General features: G+C 34.4%; 14 protein-coding genes across 14 annotated transcripts; 10 read left to right on the top strand and 4 right to left on the bottom strand.

The window, feature by feature from the left end:
* Positions 1-1,181: 1,181 nt before the first annotated feature.
* On the bottom strand, positions 1,182-1,754 carry VICG_01853 (uncharacterized protein; the record flags this gene model as incomplete). Its single annotated transcript, XM_007605236.1, has 1 exon — positions 1,182-1,754. The coding sequence occupies one exon, from the start codon at positions 1,752-1,754 to the stop codon at positions 1,182-1,184; it is 573 nt and encodes a 190-aa protein (XP_007605298.1).
* Positions 1,755-1,828: 74 nt separating this feature from the next.
* VICG_01852 (uncharacterized protein) lies at positions 1,829-2,398 on the top strand (the record flags this gene model as incomplete). Its single annotated transcript, XM_007605235.1, has 1 exon — positions 1,829-2,398. One exon carries the CDS (start codon positions 1,829-1,831, stop codon positions 2,396-2,398), a length of 570 nt encoding a protein of 189 aa, XP_007605297.1.
* Positions 2,399-2,494: 96 nt separating this feature from the next.
* On the top strand, positions 2,495-3,295 carry VICG_01851 (uncharacterized protein; the record flags this gene model as incomplete). The annotated part of the gene is made up of 1 exon (XM_007605234.1): positions 2,495-3,295. One exon carries the CDS (start codon positions 2,495-2,497, stop codon positions 3,293-3,295), a length of 801 nt encoding a protein of 266 aa, XP_007605296.1.
* A 574-nt stretch (positions 3,296-3,869) lies between these two features.
* VICG_01850 (uncharacterized protein) lies at positions 3,870-4,535 on the bottom strand (the record flags this gene model as incomplete). Its single annotated transcript, XM_007605233.1, has 1 exon — positions 3,870-4,535. The coding sequence occupies one exon, from the start codon at positions 4,533-4,535 to the stop codon at positions 3,870-3,872; it is 666 nt and encodes a 221-aa protein (XP_007605295.1).
* Positions 4,536-4,792: 257 nt separating this feature from the next.
* Positions 4,793-5,314, bottom strand: VICG_01849 (uncharacterized protein; the record flags this gene model as incomplete). Its single annotated transcript, XM_007605232.1, has 1 exon — positions 4,793-5,314. One exon carries the CDS (start codon positions 5,312-5,314, stop codon positions 4,793-4,795), a length of 522 nt encoding a protein of 173 aa, XP_007605294.1.
* A 207-nt stretch (positions 5,315-5,521) lies between these two features.
* VICG_01848 (uncharacterized protein) lies at positions 5,522-5,815 on the bottom strand (the record flags this gene model as incomplete). The annotated part of the gene is made up of 1 exon (XM_007605231.1): positions 5,522-5,815. The coding sequence occupies one exon, from the start codon at positions 5,813-5,815 to the stop codon at positions 5,522-5,524; it is 294 nt and encodes a 97-aa protein (XP_007605293.1).
* Positions 5,816-6,198: 383 nt separating this feature from the next.
* Positions 6,199-8,322, top strand: VICG_01847 (uncharacterized protein; the record flags this gene model as incomplete). Its single annotated transcript, XM_007605230.1, has 1 exon — positions 6,199-8,322. One exon carries the CDS (start codon positions 6,199-6,201, stop codon positions 8,320-8,322), a length of 2,124 nt encoding a protein of 707 aa, XP_007605292.1.
* A 418-nt stretch (positions 8,323-8,740) lies between these two features.
* On the top strand, positions 8,741-9,205 carry VICG_01846 (uncharacterized protein; the record flags this gene model as incomplete). The annotated part of the gene is made up of 1 exon (XM_007605229.1): positions 8,741-9,205. The coding sequence occupies one exon, from the start codon at positions 8,741-8,743 to the stop codon at positions 9,203-9,205; it is 465 nt and encodes a 154-aa protein (XP_007605291.1).
* Positions 9,168-9,662, top strand: VICG_01845 (uncharacterized protein; the record flags this gene model as incomplete). The annotated part of the gene is made up of 1 exon (XM_007605228.1): positions 9,168-9,662. The coding sequence occupies one exon, from the start codon at positions 9,168-9,170 to the stop codon at positions 9,660-9,662; it is 495 nt and encodes a 164-aa protein (XP_007605290.1).
* Positions 9,663-10,030: 368 nt separating this feature from the next.
* VICG_01844 (uncharacterized protein) lies at positions 10,031-10,942 on the top strand (the record flags this gene model as incomplete). The annotated part of the gene is made up of 1 exon (XM_007605227.1): positions 10,031-10,942. The coding sequence occupies one exon, from the start codon at positions 10,031-10,033 to the stop codon at positions 10,940-10,942; it is 912 nt and encodes a 303-aa protein (XP_007605289.1).
* Positions 10,943-11,290: 348 nt separating this feature from the next.
* Positions 11,291-12,211, top strand: VICG_01843 (uncharacterized protein; the record flags this gene model as incomplete). Its single annotated transcript, XM_007605226.1, has 1 exon — positions 11,291-12,211. One exon carries the CDS (start codon positions 11,291-11,293, stop codon positions 12,209-12,211), a length of 921 nt encoding a protein of 306 aa, XP_007605288.1.
* Positions 12,212-12,559: 348 nt separating this feature from the next.
* VICG_01842 (uncharacterized protein) lies at positions 12,560-13,483 on the top strand (the record flags this gene model as incomplete). The annotated part of the gene is made up of 1 exon (XM_007605225.1): positions 12,560-13,483. One exon carries the CDS (start codon positions 12,560-12,562, stop codon positions 13,481-13,483), a length of 924 nt encoding a protein of 307 aa, XP_007605287.1.
* Positions 13,484-13,834: 351 nt separating this feature from the next.
* On the top strand, positions 13,835-14,509 carry VICG_01841 (uncharacterized protein; the record flags this gene model as incomplete). The annotated part of the gene is made up of 1 exon (XM_007605224.1): positions 13,835-14,509. One exon carries the CDS (start codon positions 13,835-13,837, stop codon positions 14,507-14,509), a length of 675 nt encoding a protein of 224 aa, XP_007605286.1.
* Positions 14,510-15,215: 706 nt separating this feature from the next.
* On the top strand, positions 15,216-16,136 carry VICG_01840 (uncharacterized protein; the record flags this gene model as incomplete). Its single annotated transcript, XM_007605223.1, has 1 exon — positions 15,216-16,136. The coding sequence occupies one exon, from the start codon at positions 15,216-15,218 to the stop codon at positions 16,134-16,136; it is 921 nt and encodes a 306-aa protein (XP_007605285.1).
* Positions 16,137-16,245: the final 109 nt, after the last annotated feature.

Below are 16,245 nucleotides of genomic sequence, written 5' to 3'. Positions count from 1 at the left end.
AGGGCACTTTGGATGAGAAAGACAAGAAGAAGATAGTAGAAAAGACGCGAGGCAAGGCTCCTTTTTATTCCTCTTACAAGCCATTGGAATATACAGATTTAACTTATTTTATTTGAATCAAATACTACTTTTTAAATGATCCATATAACCATGCTCCAGTATGGCCTGAAATAACATAATCTATACCGTTGCAGACAATGATAACATCCTTCTCTTACATCAATTTGCTTCGACTTATAACATATTATTTTTGAATTTCCACACAGTATTTCTCATAATATTCATACCAACCCCCAAACCTCTTTGTTTACAATGAATGTCTTACATCATCTATAGTTAAAATAAAAATATTTGACAAGAACAATACATCCTTTTAAAAACTGTATGGGGAAATGATTAAAATTCATATACGAAGAATATAGTATAAGCGGATATAAAATGATGCAATGAGGATTAGCTCATTCCTTTGATCATGTACATAATTTTAATATAAAAGAGACATGCCTAGATTTGCCTTTTGGTTTCTTTCAATTGGTTCATCATTGGGTATGCTTTTTGCCATTCCAAACAACTATCTCCTCAGGTTCTACGATTCATAATATGGAAGATTGCCACTTTGATATATATTTAGTTGATTGTGAGGTAAAAACTTTTCCACAACAATGCAATGATAAACCTTGTAAAATGACTAAGACCAAATCTCTGATGCGTTGTAGTTTTATACCAGCCTAATAAAAGACCAAAAGCATAACAAAAATGGACTATACATACGATTTAAAATAATAAAGATGCAATCTAAAGGGCCAATCATAGATTAATAAGAAGTTAACCTCGGTTTAACAAATAATCCATAATGTAGAGCAAGCAATTCATGCTGACCTATTCGGATAAAGCTTTTTAAATAACGTGAATCAAGATTAATGCAAATACACGCACTCATGGCTTTACTTCAATATTTGTTGTATATTTTCTAATATTTCATAGAAGACACAAGACTGTTATAAATATGGCCAAAAATTTAATGGTACAAGAAAAACAAAGCCTTAAAACAAAGAGTGTAAAAAGTATACAATCAATAAAATATGACCAATCACACAGTAAAAATTTTAAATAGGATTGTAAACAATAAAAAAGCACACTTCTTGTATTGGAAATAGCTATAAAGTCAATTTATTAACACTCTATTTCTTAATTTTTCTAAAGTTTGCTAGCTTATATTGAGTGTGATACTTATCATTGAAGCTTTTTACCTTTTCTTCATATTTTACAAGATCAGATGAATAAAGACTGGCAGCAGCAGTATTTGCTGGACTATTTGGATTTGGAAAATCAAGTAGTTGTTTTAGGCCATTCAAAATATCCTTTATGGTCAATGAAGGACTCCATTTACTTGAAATAATATCCAAACAGATTGAATTGTCCGAAAACACGTTAGGATGAAACACTTTTTCATCAAATTTTATTCTTGGTGGAGATAAAGGATAATCCTTTGTGAAGATCATCGAAAGACTGAAGAAATATCCCTTGTGATAGAACTGACACTTCCACTGAAAGATATTGTTTGGATTTGGCTTTGCATAAAACCCAAAGCATTTTTGTTTTTGGAAACTCTGAAGCTCATTCTGTAGTCTTATACTAGCCTCCATATGGACAACATAAAAGAAAAACCAAAGATTAAGTAGAAACTCAAAGATAATTCTGTCCAATACATGGTTCAACAGGAATGACATTGTTTGAAATAGAAAACCTGCCATAAAGTTTTGGGGATACAATCTTCTGTAACGTAACTTACTTGTTATAAAATAGATTGACCCATCAGCACCCCAAAATGCTAGTTCCAATACCACACGGACAAAAAGAAAATGAAAAAGAACCAGGCAGAGTGTCAAAATACACGACACAATCAACTGGGACACAAGAAATAGACACAGAAGCATCGCTAAATGAAGATTTTGATGAGGCTTGCAATTCAGAAGCACATGCATTTAAAAGTACTCTTGAGGAATTTATAAAAGAGCCAAGAGTCGAACTCATTGATCGACTGCACTTGATTTTGTTGGATAGCAACATGCAATTTCAAGCAGCAATCCAAAAAATGACCTGTAAAATACTTCCATATTTGGAAAAAAGCGAGTTTTACGATAAAATTTGTCTGATGCTTTCAGACATTTCACATTACAATCCTGGAGCTGCAAGTTTATTGCTGGAGTTTGATATTTTTTCTAAGCTAGACTACTCAAAGAGTATTTCATTTTCACTTATTCTGAGTATTTGTGATGATAACAGTACGGCCTGGAGTACTTTTAGGGAAAACCATTTAAAACCTGAATTCAATAAGAATCAATATATAAAAATGCTATTAGACAATAACCAAACACACAACAAACACATTGACTAAAACTTTGCATACAACAGCGCTTTGTTTATGCAAAATTTTAAAGCAATCTTTTAAAACTGTGGTCTAATTTTCAGAGTAATTTTTGTTTATACCCCAATGATAATACTTTTTCATTTATTGAAAGGCTATTGCAAAACAATGGGAATTCTCATTAACACTTCAAAGAATTTCTTTAATTATCGTCACATGTCAAATATTCAAGTAATGCATTATCTTTTAAGAAATTCAGGTCTTCCTTCAGAGAATATCCTAATTTTCCAGAGGGAGGATCCTTTTATGGATCCAAGAAACATTTTCAAAGACAAAGTCTTTTTATCAGAGGATATATCAATTCCTCATTACCAAATGCCACCATCCAAAATCAGTGAGCATTTTATCCTGAACATTTTTTATTTAAGACACCCCCTACTTTACAGACTTGATTCCAAGGATAGTTTGATCTTTTATATGTGTGGACATGCCAGGGAGCAGTTTTTTAAAGTTTCTGATCGGTACTTTATTTTTAAAAATGACTTGATGAGAGCCATAAACCCACTTTCCCAGAGAGTGTCAAAAATATTACTTATTTTGGATACTTGCCAGGCTTCATCACTCATAGATGATGATGGAATACCACCAAACGTATGCGTCATTTCAACCAGTTCTACTATTGAATTCAGCTATTCACACTCTAATGTTTCACTCCTTGGCGTTTCCAGTATTGATGAGGTTATGTTTACAATGTACAGGAAAGGCATTGATGGAACGGTGCTAATATGCGAGTATTTTGAAGGATTTAACGATGGAACACTCAAATCAACAGTGAAATGCCATGGAAACCGCAGTTTTAAGTTTTCTGATTTTATAGGAAATAGCAATGAAGACATGAGTAATAGCATTAGCGAATTCGTACTCTGAAAGATAAGTAGTACTGAGAGAGCCAAATAGCACATATCAGGGGATCTTCCCTTAATTTTTAACCTTTCATTAATATTCTGAGAAATAAACGAATTCTGTTTTTTGATGGATGTTGCTTTTTGCATAAAAGGGGTAAAAGAATAAATTCTAAACACAAACTCACCCTTTATGGATGTTGCGTTTCTATGGATAAACATAATCTTATATCATACAATGTGGAAAGGAGTTTTTAGGTTATTTGTTTGAGAAAGTATATTACAAAATATAAGAAATAAATAAACTAATCATTTTAATATATTGCCTATTTGTTTTAAGCTGTCAAGTATAACACTTTCTATCAATGCAAACAAAGCAGTCACTCATAATAAATGCTACCATTTATATTTTAAATTGCTGGTAATAAAAATGACGTATATCTTAGACGTAAATTAAGCATAACAACTACAATTCTTTGTTATTGTCCAAACAAGCGTGACAAGCATCACCACAAACTTGTCCATTTTCAATGCATAGCTTCTTATTTATGACATAATTTATTATTTTTATATTCAATATGAAATTCAATACCATCTAACTAAACAACATCAATGATTGATTCAATGTCCTCAGTTTTTACTTGATAATCATGCTTAGAACTATCTTTAACAACATATCCACCTGGTATTTCTTCAATAATCTCTACTGGCTGTCCCTTTTTCAATCCATTTTCACCACCAATGTCTCTGGCAATAATTCCAAGCTTGTATTGATGCCGTGTGTATGCAATCACAGCTCTATTCCTTTCCTTTTGGAATAGTAGCAAAAAGTATATTCCAGCAGAAATCATAAGATGGCTAACTGCCCATAGAGCATTGAAGGAAAATATGCCAGGCACAAGGATTATAAAATAATACATGGTAAACAGTATAATAAAATTAATAGATTGCGTAAAGACTATTAATTTTAGACTTGGAACATAAGCTCTACAAAGGTATTTTTTGAAGTACAGCCTCTTTTTGAAGTAAATATACAAGAGAACGCTAGCTGGAAAAAGGATAGAGCAAGCGTAGGGCACGAGAATCCACAGATCATTTGACAATAAAAGCGTAGGAAATAAGGCATTGAGAATCAATTCCAGGCCAATGAAAAATGTCCTGTATTCAGCCATAAGGGTGAAGTGAGAATTCCCAAAAAAAGAACAAAGGGGAAATGAAGGAATAGGAGAAGTAGGCTTAAATACAATGAAACAAAAGCAATACATTTAACTTAGCAACAAAAATTAAAGCTTTATTACTTACAAGCTGTCAACGTTGAACCAGAACAAACCAAATACTCTAAAACATTCCCATCAATGCCATCAACCACTGACAAATACTTAGCTATTTCTACGATAGAAAACATTCATAAAACTAGAAAAGCAGCTCATATCAAATTGATCAATCTTTCATAATCCTTGCATTTCCTCTTTGCGCTTTCACTCGCCATATCAAAATAAATAGCTATAAGAGAAAACTAGATTTATTCCATAACAATACCTTCAAAGTTGTCTACAAACCATTTCTGAGCCTCTTCCTGATTTACTCTTTGCTTATTTCCAACTCGAGATCGGCATCTTCTTCTTTTAGAAACCCTGTTACCTGGCTTTTCCAGGATAACAAAATAATTAAGACCAAATATACCACAGGACGGATCATACTTTATTCCAAGATCAATGTGTTCACTCACACCAAACCCAAAGCAACCATTGTTACTAAAGCAGCTACCTGGAAGTTCAAACTCCTTCACTCTCAACGCATTCTCAAGAAGCTCATAGGCCTTCTGTCCTCTAACAGTAACGGAACATGCTATTTCCTCGTTACGTCTAATTCCCCATCCTCTAATAGTAAGTCTGGACTTCGATTTAAAGGGAGTCTGCCCACTAATCTGCTCCAACACCTTAACAGCTTTATCAAGCCTTGCCTCTCTGGGACGAACACAGGTATTGATACAGAGTTTTGAAATTTTTATCTGTTGCATGACATTTGCGGATGCTCCGGACATTGAGGGTAAAATTTTTTTAAAAAATTTGGCAGAGCTCAGAAAGAAAATAAACCCATTTTAAAGCCAAACTATTAATAAAAGTGCCCAATCCTAGCTTCAACTGTTATAACTGTCATCAAAACAATAAATCCAAATGTTAAATTGGTTTTATAAATATATGACAGTTATCTCCACGAATAGCAAATAGTATGAAGAATTATGGTTTATTTATAAATTGGCGGTATTTTGTAAGAACCATTTACAGTTTACCTTCTCAACAAAAGTGCCAACATCGTGGTTGATCTTTGAAATCGTCATTTCCTTACATTTGACATCTTTCATTTCCAGAAGAACATTTCCATATTTAATGTACCACTTTCCATTTCTGTGCTTGACCAAAGATGCATTTGATGTATTTCCATTACTTAAAATCTGATGCTTGCTCATTAAAGACATGTTTTCAGAGTATTTTTCCATGTTGAATGTGATAAATGCTGGTTTCTTTAAAATGAAAAAAGCCATGGGGGTGATTTTTTAAGAGAAACCAAAAGGCATTGGCAATTTTACAACATAGAAAATTCATACAACTCACAGAATGGCATGTAAATGAAAATCAATCAACTGTCAACATTCTGCATAAACTAATCCATTATGCTAAGTTCTGCTAACAACCGACATTTCAACTGTCAAAATTCATACGAAAACATATTTTAGGATACACTTTTAATAGGAAAATTAACGCATATTAAAAAATTTTAGCAGAGACAAAAGTTATTTAAAAATAGGGCACTTCAGTCGAAAAAGCTGTGCAATTGTTTGTATTTTCCTAATTCTTGTAGAACGCTCGCTTACATTTAAAATTCAACCAGGAAGTTCCTTTTCTTTCTGTCTTTTCATAGCCCCGCATGGAAATACCTCCAAGAACAACGGAGACTCTTCTGAAAAAACTACTGCAGAATCCAAGTGAGGAGAACTATGAACAAATGGCAGCTTTCATTTCTGGTGCAGGATATGAGGATTTTATCTCCTCATTGAAGAGGAATAACACACTGAGTATAATCTTCCTGAAAAACTACGTTCAAAGATGGATTGATTCAAATACATTGCAGAACTTCTACAGTGAAGAATTTATAACGTTTCTTATACAGTGCTGTATAGAAGGGGTTATATCGAATAGCAACTGGGTGCATGTCGCTGACTTTCTTGAGGTTTTAAGCAATAATTACTTAATAAGCGAGCAGACAGTGCAGTTGTTGATAGATAGAAGAGTGGAGAACCAACGAGTGTTCATCCTTATTGACTCAGTATTCAAGAAATACACAGTGCATCCAAGATCTAACAGGTTGTTCGCAGAGATTAATAGAAGCATTGAAATGTTTTTTCCAGTATTTGTTGAGCTTTTCTTTACACCAGCCATCATCGATGAGGTGGACAAGGCCTATCAGGAAGTCCTTGTTTCTGCACAGAGGGTTATGCTAGGGGAAAGTAATGAGCTGATCCACACCACTCTCAAAGCAAGATTTGATACAGACCAAGAATACATCCTTAGTATTTTTTATTCATTGACCTATCAAGACATTCATCCCTATTTTGAAGACAACATTCAACACTTTTTAAAAATTTTCTTCATTTTGTTTAACCAAAATCAAATAATCGTTAATCAAATATTTGATTTGTTTATTTCAAAGTACCCTGAAATTACCAACTTTGATCTGATCATTCTTACACTTTCTAGGATTGATACCTTGGACGGACTGATTGTAAATACATTGACTAATGCTTTTAATTACTCACGATCGTTTCCTGCTGTAATTTTGGGGTTTCTGAGACGGACATTGCGGATTTCAAAGATGGAGGACTGGCTCACAACCACCCAGAATCTGGTCAGGGGCAACGATGTTCAAAGGGGGTTTGTGCATCGTCTCATTAGACTTCTCAACTGTGATGTTCATGCATTTGAAGGAGAGCCAAAGTTTTTTGTGGCTGCAGTTTTGAGGTTCAAAGACCAGTCGCTTCTTAACGAAGCCTTCTCTGCAATTAAAACAATGAATACAGACACTTCATTAATCTTTACTATTTTCAGATATCTACTAACTGTTCAAGAATATTCTGAATGCAATCTTGAATATCTTAACACCGACGTTAGATTCATTTGTATGAAATACCTATCCAATTTTCTTAAGTCCAAAGATGCGTACCATAGAGACATTCTTCTCAGCTCTAGGATATTTAATCATTCTTCTGGCCTACAATCAGTCAGCCCAAATGCATTGACTTCATACCTTGGACTTGATGTCAATAAGGTACTATCAATTTTAACTGCCAGTCTGGATGAATTCTCTTCTGAGTTACTGTTTAGGATTGTCAAGTGTGATGAAACCCTTCTTACACCCCTCTTATATGACATAATCACACGTTTATTCAAGAATATACTGAAAATCCCACTTACATCCCTTACTTATATACTTGACATTTACATTCTCCTAAGCATAAAGCTAAAAAGGTACAACCTTGAATTGATAGAAACAATATTCAATGAAGAAATGATAGACTTTTATAATGTCTGTTTCTTGTACATTAGTGTGCTAATGAGAGAGACAGACGTTAAGCAGAACTTTATACTACAAATCCTATCCCAGGATGAATTATGGAAGACCAAAGAACTTCATTCTGGTCTCAGCTTTATACTCATATCTGCCTATGAAATGGGCATAATCAACAGAGCTCAGATTGAAAGCATTTCTCAGTTTTTGGATGGGTACACCAAAATTCTAGTCCTTCATAAACTTTCAATACAAATGACAGGCGAATACACGGAAGAAGAGAACTATCTTGTAAATGGAATTTTTGATGGAAACTGGTTCTTGGAAAGCTTTATGAACAAGAAATACGCGAGGCTTGTGTTGAAAAAGCTTGTAAGAGACGAGAATGTTCCAATTCCAATCAAGCAAAAAGTGATTGAGAAGAATTTGATCAATGTCGAATATGAAAATGTTCTTCATTCAATTGTGAAGTACTTTGACATTTGACAGACATTCCACTTTATACATGCTAAATAAATTACTTGCAAACTACATTTTAATAGGCAAAGTAGTCACTATGCAAACATATACTTTCATTCTGTAAATGAAATATTGACAGCTTGATAGACAAACAAATACATCCAATTTATCTTTTATTAAAAGACAAATGCCAATTTTAACACAATGGAGCAAATGCATTATTTAAGCTTAATATGACAAAGGATTTGGCAGAGAACAAAGACATTACAGATAAATGTGTTATGCTTATTTTCTCTGTGCATTAAAGCTTAATAAGCTCCAAAAGACATTTGAAAATCAAAGAAGTTCAAATAAATGATATGCATAATTGAGACAATAAAAATTTTTAATTGCAGTATGATCAATTGAATAAATTAATTATTTAAAAAAATTCATCTTCAAAGCCATGAAGAAGCCAAAGCACATGCCTATAAAATCACAGTTGCGCCCAAAGAAGACCCCAGTTGTAGAGCTAGCGCTATACATCATATTCTATACAGTTAGGTTTATACTATACTCTGTATTCCGTGGAATAGGCACCGATGCCAAGATGTCCCTGGATATGACAGTGTTGATTACAAGCAGTATTATTGTAGGCTATATATTTTCACAGTTCCTGTTGTTTTTTGTGATTTGGAGCCTTCTAACAGAAAATATGTACGGATATTGCCTATCTGTAGTCATGATGCTACACAATTTCTTGATCACGGGCATTGTCATAGTACAACACTGGAACAACCAATGCATTGCGGTCAAGTACTGGCTTTCCGGCATTCTTATTTCTGCAAGCTATATTGTAGAAGTGTGTGTTTCTACATTCTTATTTACAAAAGATGGGCCGAGAGTACCGGAAATATATTTCAAAAGATAGGTGGAGATCCAATCATCAACAGGATATTTCAGTACGACAAAGACTCAAAACACTCACGTACCCAACAGTGTTCCTTCCTTTGGTGACAATTAAGAAGCTATATCTGCCATCCAGTGTGTTCCAGTACAATTTTGAGTACACAACCATTGTAATATTGGGACTGACAGGATTGCAGTACTTGTTTGTCCATGTGAAGTTCCATGATGAGGACTTAGCACAAAGAAAAGTAGCTATTGTCATTACTATTCTCAAAATAGTATTCACCGTGGGGTTGCTTGTTGCCACAGTCTGCCATAGTTCTCTGACTAGTAAGGCAAGAACCATCAGCATCGTGGTGTATTTCGACATTCTATTGGTAACACTGGTCTTTCTCCACTATCTGTGGAAGGACATGAAGAATTTTGGGAAGGGGCTAAAAAAGCACATCCTGTTTAGGACACGAGAGCTTAAACTCTAATAATGAAGTTTATTATAAGCATTGTAAATAATAAATGACAAGCCGAACAAACTTTAATTTTAAATGTAGAAATCATGCCAACATAGAATAGCTAACTAACTAACGTTTAAAATGTACAGCTTGTAAGGTTTGATAGTTGATCTATGCAATCAAGCAAAGTATGAAATAGCATTGGCCTAATGCTCAAAAACAAAACACTTGCATTGAACAATGTGCTGGGCTGACAACACATCTCGGCCAGGCATTTAAAATCCCAAGGCGCGTATTTACCACTAGCATTATGTTTTGCTTTAAAAACAATGAAATGTTTTGTTGATTTCAATTAGAAGATTGACGTTACTTATGCAAAAGATACTTTGCTAATAAACATGAAAAAGCGTGGCAATATTAAAGCAAACTTGAGTCCAAACAGGTTCCCCATTGTGGAATTCATCACACATATCGCATTTTACGGCACGAGGCTTATACTCTACACTACTGCTCGTGGAACAAGCTTTAAAACACTAAACCATGTAGTAGCTTCTGCGAGTGCCATCATTATAGGATATGTGTTCTCACTGTTTTTATTGGCGTTTGTTCTTTATAATCTTCTTAAAGAAAACACTTATGGATATTGCCTGGCTGCTGTTATGATGCTTCACAACTTTCTGCTCTCTATTACTATTCTAATGTTGATGCGTGTCGATATTCGCATTAAGCGCAGATACTGGATTGCTGGCCTTATGATTTCTACGAGCTATATTTTGGAGATGTTCATAACCATATTTTTCATATACAAAAAAAGAAAAGAAAGCAACAAGGCTGTTTTTCGGAATATTGGTGCTGATCCAGCAATCAATGACATGTTTTCAATACGCCAAAGACTTCAGACATTTGGCTCGATAGATCTATTTATTGCCATTGTCATAGCAAAAAACCTTTACTTACCTCCTCAGATATTTAGCTTTAAGTTTGAGCACATCACGATTGCAATATTAGCACTGACAGTGCTGCAGCACGTATTTGTTTATGCAAAGTTCCACGACGAGGATATAACACAGAGAAAGATGGCAATAGTGATTACAATCGTCAAAGCAGTAGTTGCTGCGCTGTTGATTGTACTAATAGCGGCAAATTACACATCATCCGAGTATCTAACAAGAGTTATAAAGATTATGCTTTGCACAGATCTTTTAGTGCTGACACTGGTCTTTCTCTACTATCTGTGGAAGGACATGAAGAATTTTGGAAAGGGGCTAAAAAAGCACATCCTGTTTAGGACACGAGAGCTTACGCTTTAAAGACGGGCATTAATATAGAAATTGCACAATAAATACCAAAATATCCATTTAATATTACGACATTGATCACAGCTATTCTTCAATAATGTACTAACTTGATAATCAAGCCCAAATTTAGCAATTTTGTGCATTGCATTTTTAATAACAAAAATTTTTTAGATGCAAGGCATTTTGTTTATTCCCAATTCTACATTAAAGAAAAGCAAAGCCACGCCAAAAGCAGTCGGGTCAACCAATTCAAGGATTTTCGGCACAAGCCACCATTATTGTATTGTAAAAGCTTGGTTTGTTGATGGCTATTGACTTGATTGATGTAATTTTAAATAAAAAACAAACCCTTTGCCTTTCATGAAGCAATATAAAAGCATCCGAACTCAACTACATACAAAGCCGTATGCTAGTTTGGAAACTGTTACGCACATCGTATTTTATGCAATTAGGCTTACCTTTTTCGTTCTGATCCGCGGACTAACCTTTAATATTAAAGTAGCTACTGAAAGGGAGTTAATAGCTGCAAATGATGTCATTATAAGCTACACATTCTCGTTCTTCCTGCTATTCTTTGCTCTCTGCAGTGTTATTACAGAAAATATCTACGGATATTATCTGTCTGCAATTCTTATGTTTCACAATTCACTGTTCACAATCGCCATGCTAATTTTAATCAGTCTAAATATCAAAGTTACAGCAAAGTTCTTGAGTGTTGGCATTGTGGTGTCCATCAGTTATTTTGTAGAGATGTGCTTCACCTTGTTCTATATTTACAGAAAGCGTGTTGAGAACAGCAAGATCTTATTTCAGAAGATCGGCGCAGATCCAAAAATCAATGACATGTTTTCAACGCGTAAGAAGCTTCAAACACTTGGTCTATTGAATTTCTTTATTTCCATTATCACAATACAAAAGCTGTACTTACCACCTGTCTTAGCTCACTTTGCCTTTGAGTATGCCACTATCATAATATTGGGTTTAACGATTCTACAGCACATATTTATCTATGCAAACTTCCACAATGAAGATCTGACACAGAGGAAAATAGCGATGGTTATCACCGTTGTCAAAGCAGCACTGGCAATATTATTAGCCATATTCACGATTATAAAATATATTGTAGGGACAGAAGAGGAAAAGGTTGTAAAACTGATTGTGTATATAGATCTTTTGATGATATCGCTGGTGTTTTTTTATTACCTGTGGACGGATATGAACAACTTTGGAAAAGGACTGAAAAAGCAGATCTTGTTCAAAACAAGGGAGCTTACTCTTTAGGAATCAATTTTAGGTTAAACTGAATGGAAATGCCATTACTTTTTATTAGACGGAACCTTTCTGCTGCTTCATACTAGACTGTTTAATTTTTATACTTTTTTGTACAAGTACCAACACTTGCAAAATCACAACCCACACCTGATTACAAACAACCTTCACGTTATCGAATACCAGCTTTGCAGCAAACAAGACAACCTGCAATGCGCAGTGTGGCTCATACTTACTAAAGCGTAACGCCCTGGGCTCTGCTTTTCATTACTGATTTTCTTAATTTAAAAGACCTAATGTTTTGTTAGTTTAATTAATTTGATTGATGTCAATTATTTAAAAGCATTCTTATCAAATCCCATGAGAAAATTCAAAAATGTTGATAGAATATGGATCTTAAAAAAATATCCTACAGCAGAACTCATCACGCATGCTTCATTTTATATTTTTAGGCTTACCGTTTTTATTATCATCCGTGCACTAAACTTTAATATCAAAGCAGTCAATAAAAGAACAATAACAGGGGCGAATAATATTATTATAAGCATTATATTCTCACTCTTTCTGGTGTTTTTTGCTCTTTACAACATTTTCACAGAGAATATTTACGGGTATTACCTAGCTACCATTTTAATGTTTCATAACTTCTTATTGACCATAGCAATGGCAATACTGGCACATATTAATGTAGGAACTAAAACCAGGTACTGGTACATTACTCTGGTAATTGCTCTAAGTTATATTCTAGAAATGTGCATTTCCACAGTCTTTATTCACAAGAAAAGGGCCGAGAGCAACAAAGCTCTTTTTCAAAGGATAGGCGCTGATCAAACGATCAATGATATATATTCACTGAGGAAACGCATCGAAACACTCAGTTCAATAAATCTGTTTCTCCCTGCGGTAATAATACTGAAGATCTATTTTACGCCCATTATATTCGTACAGAGATTTGAGAACATCACTTTTGCAATATTAATTTTAACAGCATTGCAGCATGTGTTTACCTATGCGAACTTCTACGATGAGGATCTGCTACAAAGAAGGATAGCAATAGCAATCACAATCATCAAAGCAGTAGTTATTATAGTGTTGATTGTTTTAACATCGCTAAACTATGCTAATTTGATTGCTAATGGCCGAGATATACGCATTATATTGTATGCTGATATTTTACTGGTAACGCTGATGTTTCTTTATTGCCTGTGTGTGGATATGAAAAGTTTTGGGAAAGGCTTGAAAAAGCACATTCTGTTCAGGACACGAAAGCTTACACTTGGATAGCTGGGCTTACGTTGAGTGCTCGAATCTGACATAAATAAACAGCTTTTGCTTATAATTTAGCATATATGCATCGAACTATGGCAAATAGCCTTTTTATACTAGTTTTGATTGCAATAGTATTGTAATGAAATCCTATCCTTCCACAAATTTTGTGTTGTGGAAAATAAGCCCTACAAATAGATAAGCAAATGGAGAACGCCAAATGGCACTAGCATTTACTAAAATGCAAAGTCAAAGTATGCAAAATCACCACTTTGTATAGACATTTTAATTTAAAAGTCAAATGTTTTAATTGAAATCGACTTGATTGATGTTAAGTTTGCCTTTCGAAAACAATTTCACCCACGTCATATGAAAAAGTATAAAGATTTTAATAAAATATGGAAAATAAAGGAATACCCCACTGCGGAGCCGATCGTGCATATTGCATTTTATGCCATTAGGCTTACCCTTTTTATACTTATCCGTTTACTGAATCCTGAACTTATAGTGCGTTCTAACAAAATGGTGGCAGCTGCAAATAATTATATTCTAAAGTATTCGCTCTCGCTATTCCTGCTGTTTTATGTCCTTTACTGCCTGCTTACAGGAAATATCTACGGATATTGCCTGTCCGTTGTTTTAATGTTCCACAATTTTCTATTTACACTTGTAATATCAATACTAGCACGTTTTGATGCTGATATTAAACTAAAATACTGGGCCATTAGCATTGCAATGTCGATAACGTACGTTATTGAGATAGGCTTCACCGTGTTTTTCATATACAAAAGAAGGGTTGAGAACAGCAGATCCATCTTTCAGAAAATAGGTGCCGATCCGAAAATCAATGACATATATTCAATACGGCAAAGACTTCAAACGTTTGGTGTGATAAATCTGTTTATTCCCATTTTGATAATACAGAAGCTATACTTAATTCCAGATCAGTTTGAGCTAAAGTCGGAGATGGTTACTATTGTGGTATTGGTGTTGACAGGATGCAGCATGTGTTTGTCTATACAAAGTTTCATGGCGAAGATCTAGCACAAAGAAATATAGCAATAGCAATCACTCTTATTAAAATAGGGATTACTATGTATTTAATAATATTAACGGCAATTAAATACATGTATCTGCTAAATAAGGCGAGTGATGTACGAATCATAATATATGTCGAGCTTTTGCTAATGACGCTAATCTTTATGTACTATTTGTGGATTGATAAAAAAAATTTCGGAATGGGCTTGAAAAAACAAATACTATTTAGAACCAGGCAACTTACGCTTTAGACCAAACCTACTGCACAAACAATAAACAATTATGCTCTTCCTGCATCAATCGTGTGTTTATTTTAGCCATTGTTTTAAACTTATCGTTAGGTTCTTGAAAGACAGCACTCACAAGCTATAAACACTGGTGTGCATGCTGTTAAATTTGAAATCGCCATATTCTTCTTGATCTAGTCCATGGCCGACTTTCTTTTAGCTAAGCACTCGGTCTCAAATGCTTCTTCATGTTCTACAATCCGATCATTAAGTACTGAACTGAATGATTTATCCTTAAGCGCTAAATCGACAAAACAAGCATGTTGCACTATATTTGATGAAAAATATGACTCAGCAAAGTGTGGACCAATCAAAGCAGACACTTTTAGTGCTGTTTTCATTTGTAGAGGTTAAGCGATTTGTTGACTGCTATCAATTTAATTACTAGTTGATTTTAATTATTAAAGCAAACAAACTGACCTTCCATGAAGAAGTACAAAAATGTCAGCCGATCGTGGAGATTAAAGAAGTATCCTGTTGTGGAGATCATCACGCATATCACATTCTATGCTGTTAGATTTATCCTTTTTCTAATAACACGCGCATTCTACTTTAATCTCAAGATTGTTACACCCAGTGCAAAGTCAGCCGCGAATAACTACATGGTGAACTATACATTTTCACTCTTCCTTTTGTACTTTGTTCTGTACTGCATCTTTACGGAGAATATCTATGGATACTGTTTGGCTGTTGTTGTTATGTTCCATAACTTCGTTCTCATGGTTGCGATCGTGATAACCACACACATTGACGATCGTACCAAGGACAACTACTGGATTCTTAGCCTTGTGATCTCATCAACATACATTTTCGAGCTGTGCATTTCTATATTTTTCATCCGCAAAAGCAGAACTGAAAGCAACAGAGCCCTCTTCCAGAAAATAGGTGCAGACCAGAAAATCAATGACATGTATTCAACACGGCAAAAGCTCCGAACGCTTAGCACTATAAACATATTCATTCCGATCATAACAGTGCAGAAATTGTACCTTGCGCCCACACAGTTTGGACTGAAAAGCGAAACATCTACCGCTGTGATACTGCTTCTAACGGTAATACAGCATCTGTTTGTCTATGCAAACTTCCATCAAGAAAGCCTTGTACAAAGAATAATAGCAGTGGCCATCACGATCATTAAAGCAGGACTTAGTCTAAATCTTATAATATTGACAGCAATAAAATACGCATACCTATTAAATAAAGCAAATGATGCGAGAATTATAGTGTACCTCGACCTTTTGTTAATTACACTAGTCTTTTTGTACTATCTGTGGAAGGATATGAGAAATTTTGGAAAGGGGTTGCAAAAGCATATCTTGTTCAGAACCAGAGAGCTTACGCTCTGACAACAACTGCATCTAAACATTTTGGTTTCTAATTAAATAATATTTTCATTTACACTCAGATTAAATTGCGAGAATTTGCAAACAAACTTTTTGTCGTGCTTCTAAATTT

Source organism: Vittaforma corneae, assembly GCF_000231115.1.
Source record: "Vittaforma corneae ATCC 50505 unplaced genomic scaffold supercont1.20, whole genome shotgun sequence".
In the NCBI taxonomy this organism is placed as follows: Eukaryota; Fungi; Microsporidia; family Nosematidae; genus Vittaforma; species Vittaforma corneae.
The sequence above is the reverse complement of the archived record's forward strand: the minus strand, read 5'-3'. Positions and strand labels throughout refer to the sequence as shown.